The 4,876-nt window shown below is 37.8% G+C and overlaps 1 protein-coding gene across 1 annotated transcript in view; it reads left to right on the forward strand.

Moving 5' to 3' along the window:
* LOC107668913 (SPRY domain-containing SOCS box protein 4-like) overlaps positions 1-4,456 on the forward strand; it is a 38,056-nt gene extending 33,600 nt beyond the window's left edge. The window contains exon 3 of the mRNA XM_016460971.1: positions 3,755-4,456. Within this exon, the coding sequence (XP_016316457.1) occupies positions 3,755-3,882 (128 nt within the window). The 3' untranslated portion in view covers positions 3,883-4,456. The remainder of the gene's footprint in view (positions 1-3,754) is intronic.
* Positions 4,457-4,876: the final 420 nt, after the last annotated feature.

Genomic DNA, 4,876 nt, shown 5'->3' on the forward strand with positions numbered 1-4,876 from the left:
TCATATCCCACACCCGCCCACTGGGTACAGCTGGATCCCAGCATCTACACATGCCATCTGCCTCTTTATGAGACGTGCCGGACTTACTGGTGATGTGACTCTAAATATATTTAGAAGGAAGTGGGTGTTTTACTGCTATCAGAAAGTAATATTTTCAGTCTGCTTTGATTTAATTAGATCAATCATAGGCTACTGGATTATACATCATTATTGTGGAATTTTATTGTAGAATATTGTAGAATTATTATTAAAAAATATAAATACAATTAAAACATTCAATCATTTTGTAAGACTGAAAGTGATTGTAGACATTACATTTTGGTATAATGACAGTTAATTTTAGAAAAATCTTTAATAATATATAATAACATTTAATGGTAATAGTTATAACAATAATACTAATATTGATTATGATTGTTGTTATTATCAATATACAGTGTATCAATCATTATGCAACAACAACAAATACTGAATAGAAAAGTGAATATAAGCATTTATTTGGAGATTTGCTAACAGTGCTGCATTTAAATATTAACTTTAAGTAAGTGGTAGATGTTGGCAGTGTTGATGAGGATTTTTGTGGGAAAGCTGAAAACATTTTTGCAATTCTGTTTGGTGGCGCTGGGGGCACAGAAATGTGCATTAAAAGTATTCACGCTCACCGAGTGCAACACAAAATTTCGATTTGACAAACAACAACTTGAGCTTGAAAAACCATTGCTTTGTGCCATTAAATCATTTCATTCTGTGTGAAGGGCTCCATAGGGATCCATTGTTTCATTTTAACTTCTTGTTGTGGTGAAAATGTGCATTATGTGAGGGCATTACAATGCTTATGCCTTCAGTTCAGCTGCCAGGATGGAGGAAGACAACTCACGACATGTTCTGTGTGGGACTCCATCACAGCTATAAATATTCAATGTGGGTGCTTGCATTGTGCCAGTGCAGCTGTATAACTATTCCTCTTTTGATTGTTAGCCACACATATACTTACTACTAACCATTAGCCTGTCACAATCTCTTACTCTGATTGGCCGGCAGGAGGGAACAGGCTCTGACTCTTGCAGCCATCCTTGTGATCTGATTAGTCATATCAGCCCAGGTCCTGATAAAGACCTGATGGTCAACAGAGGAGATGTGGCATCTTGTCCAGATGGAGCCGTGGTTGTTTTTGTGTTTGTCGGTATGAAATCTTGGCTGGAGCAGCGGCTGACTCAAAGCAGATGGGTGGCGGCAGACTCCTCTGTGAGGCAGCGGCTCTGTTGATGGATACCGAGCTCCGGTGGCAAGATCCATCTATTATTGAACTACTCTGTCAGCTTATGTAGAGGAACAAGATGCCCAAACACACACACACACACTGAATCACATGGTGCTTTTAAAGGAACAGCTTACCGTAAAATGAAAATCCAGTCACACCTTCATGCTGTTCCAAACCTGTATGACTGTCATTTTTCTGTGAAACATGAAAGGATACATTTTAAAGAATTGCACTGGTCTTTTTTTTCTGTTTACAAAGGCTCTAAACTTTCAAAACAGATGCAAAATTAATATAAACATTAACATAAAAGTAGTCCACATGACTATAACTGTTCTGAAGGCACACAGTACCATGTGAGAAATTCTACATCTAAGTTATGAAGTGAAATGGAGTTGCTATTTATTGAAAATTTGTATCTGGTATGGGAAAAATAAGGGAGTTCAATATGTGAATCATTCTTTTGAGTCGAATCTGTTCAATTAATCAGTTTATCTGGTTCATGAAATCATTCTGAATGATTTCTTCAGAAATTGGTTCAATCTAGGGCTGTCAAAAAATTTGACAAAAATTTTTACAAATTTAAAATAAAAATCCACATTCAAATGCAAAAACGTTGCATTCGAATTTTAGGTGTGCATCAGGCAGCCTTATCAGTGGCGCACGAAATGCGACGACGATGTAAGTGTCATTGCATTTTAATGTTTTTATTAGTCTATCCAGTTCAACCCACTAGATGGCCTTGGAGCCCTTCGCTGCTCGGTTGTTCATTCAAAATATTGCGTAAAAAAAGAACATCAATGCGGAGATGATGTTGTTTACGTCAAAACCGAAACCAAACCATTCACACAGAGCATATTTATCACATTTTCTAGAGGGACATCTATCACCGTTGCACTCGCGTCTCGCACAAGAGAGCCGCATGTTTAGAAAGCCATGGAAAATTAATGTAAGTTCAACTTTTTAAAAACATGTCTCAAGACTTTATGGCGGTTTTTCCCCATCCTACTGCATCTCAAGTTTTTAAATGAAGAAAATACTCTTTGTGATTGTTTTTCGGTCCTTTGTATTAAACTATACATACATGCATGATTCTGTTTTGTTTCTAATTGTTTAATCAACTTTAATTATATAAGGTTTATAATCATTATTTTAAACATTATGCAGTTTTTTCAAAGATAGTCGTGTTATTTTATTATGCTTTTAAGAAACATGCATAATATTTTGTTCGATGTGCCCTCTTGTGGCCTCAGGAGAGAAGACAAAACTTTTTTCCCCCCTAACTGAAATTATGCCTTTTAAATTCAAATATAATTCGAATATTGATAATATTTAAGTAAAAAATTCGAATTTCGTTTTTCAGCCATTTTTACAGCCCTAGTGTACATACATCTAAATGCTATTTCAGATGCAGATTCCAAAAATGTTTTATGTTGGAATGAAAGACACTATAAGTACCGGATATCAAGTGCTTCTTATTCTTACCCACAAATACAAAATGGAAGAAAGCGTTAAAACTGAACACAATCTTGCTACTCAAGCTGTGTATGACATTTTTTTATATTTATTTGTTTCTTTTAAATTTTGCATTTATTTGTACTTTTACTTTCAATACTTAAGTACGTTTAGATAATATATAAGTACAAAATTCGAAGTTAGTTTTTCAGCCATTTTGACTTATCATGTTGACCCAATCATGAATGAATCATTATTTTGAGTCTAAACTTTTCAGTGAATCAGACGATCTGGTTCATGGAATTGGTCAAAATGTTCTGTTCATGGAATTGATCCAGTCTTTTTTTCAGTAAATCAGTCAATTTGGTTCACAGAATTGGTCTGAATAATTTGTTCATGAATTGGTCCAATTTGTAAACTAATCATATTTTTGAGTTTTAAATGTATCTTTTCAATGAATCAACTGATCTTGGTTACAGAATCGGTCTGAATAATTTGTTTGTGAAATTGGTCCAATTTGTGAAGGAAAAAAAAATTCCATGAACCAGATCAAGTGATTCATTGAAAATATCCAATTTAAAAGAATGATTTGTTCATGATATATGCATATACATAAGCTATGTAACTATCTTTTTTTTTTGTTTTGTTTTTTTGGAGATCTTGTGAAATGAATCAACTGAACTGCTTCAAGGAATCAGTCTAAATAATTTGTTCATGAATTGGACTTATTTGCTTCTCAAGTTTAACTCATTGACCCAAAGCAGTTCTCGCATTAACATCTCACACAATTTGTATTGTATTGTATTGACTTGTGTGGACACTTTTATGATACATTTATGGTGCTTTTTTTTTAAGCTTGGAACAAAATGAGGGGGATTAATGATGACAGAATTTTCATCTTTTGAATGAACTATCACTTAAAAGACTTGCACTTCAACTTTGTTTTGGTCTCAACAGACAATTATGTTGCCTTCAATCTGTGTGCATTAGAATTCTCCCTTTTTGAATCCAGTTCTAACAGATGCTTTTGTCTCTCTCCAGCGGAGCCTCTCCCTTTGATGGACCTGTGTCGACGTGCAGCGCGGCTGGCTCTGGGACGAGAGCGTCTACAGGAGATCGAAACATTGCCTTTGCCCCAGTCTCTGAAGAATTACCTCCAGTACCAGTGAGAGCGCGGGCCCTCACGTAGAGATGCAGACACGGACACAGAGAGAAAGCCTGAGGCGCTACTATAGCGCCACCATCAGGCCGCAGAGGGAAAATGTTTACATTGTGGCTCACTGGTGGAATCTTAAGTTAGTTTTTTTTTGTTTGTTTGTTTTTACATTTTTATTTCCCTCTTTATGAGTTGTTTAAATTATTGATGGCTTTGGAAGAAGCTCGGGGGACAGTGTGACGCAGGGCTAGAGCGGCGGCAGCTCAACAGACCTGCAGCGCCTCCAGGTGTACGTCTCGCCCTGGAGAATTCGGCAGGAAGCACATTAACCTTGGGATGCCTTTGAAAGTCCACAGTAATAATCGTTCCTCTTTCCCTGGATGTGAAGCCTGCAGAGCACAGTAATTGGACACAGGAAACTGAGGCGGCCGCAGGTCGGGTTTAGCCGCCTCCCGAGTCAAAATCCATCACACGGGAGCCTCAAAGGAAGAGACAAGCCCTGGAAGGTACAGTACCTTCCCACAGTAGCCCCTCACTGCAGAACAAAGATCCAGGGTGCGGGGTTGGATCCACATCTAGGGGGTGGAGATGGTAGGTTTAGGGGTGGAGATGGGTGGGTTTAGGGATCAGGGGGTGGAGACAGGTAGGTTTAGGTATATGTAAGGTGGGAGGAGTTGGATCTGGATCCAACCTCGCCCCCTGGATCTTGTGTTCTGCAGTGAGGACCATCTCCCTTCGCACAGGACCACCAGGGGACGGTTACATGACTGACAGCAACCATTTTCCCTTTTTTGTCTGGGATGGATGTGTATTCCCGAGGACACTCATGCGCGTACACATGAAAACGACCAACAATCATATATGGATTTCACTTCTTTTTGTTCTCTGTGGGCTTCAGTCACTTTTCTATCTGATTTTATTGTCAGTGTGAGATTTCAGTTGATGATGATGATTTTATCAAAATGTTTGGCTATCTTTTAATTTTATTTATCAGGTTCGAGTTCCTT

Source organism: Sinocyclocheilus anshuiensis, unplaced genomic scaffold (assembly GCF_001515605.1).
Source record: "Sinocyclocheilus anshuiensis isolate Anshui unplaced genomic scaffold, SAMN03320099.WGS_v1.1 scaffold4, whole genome shotgun sequence".
In the NCBI taxonomy this organism is placed as follows: Eukaryota; Metazoa; Chordata; class Actinopteri; order Cypriniformes; family Cyprinidae; genus Sinocyclocheilus; species Sinocyclocheilus anshuiensis.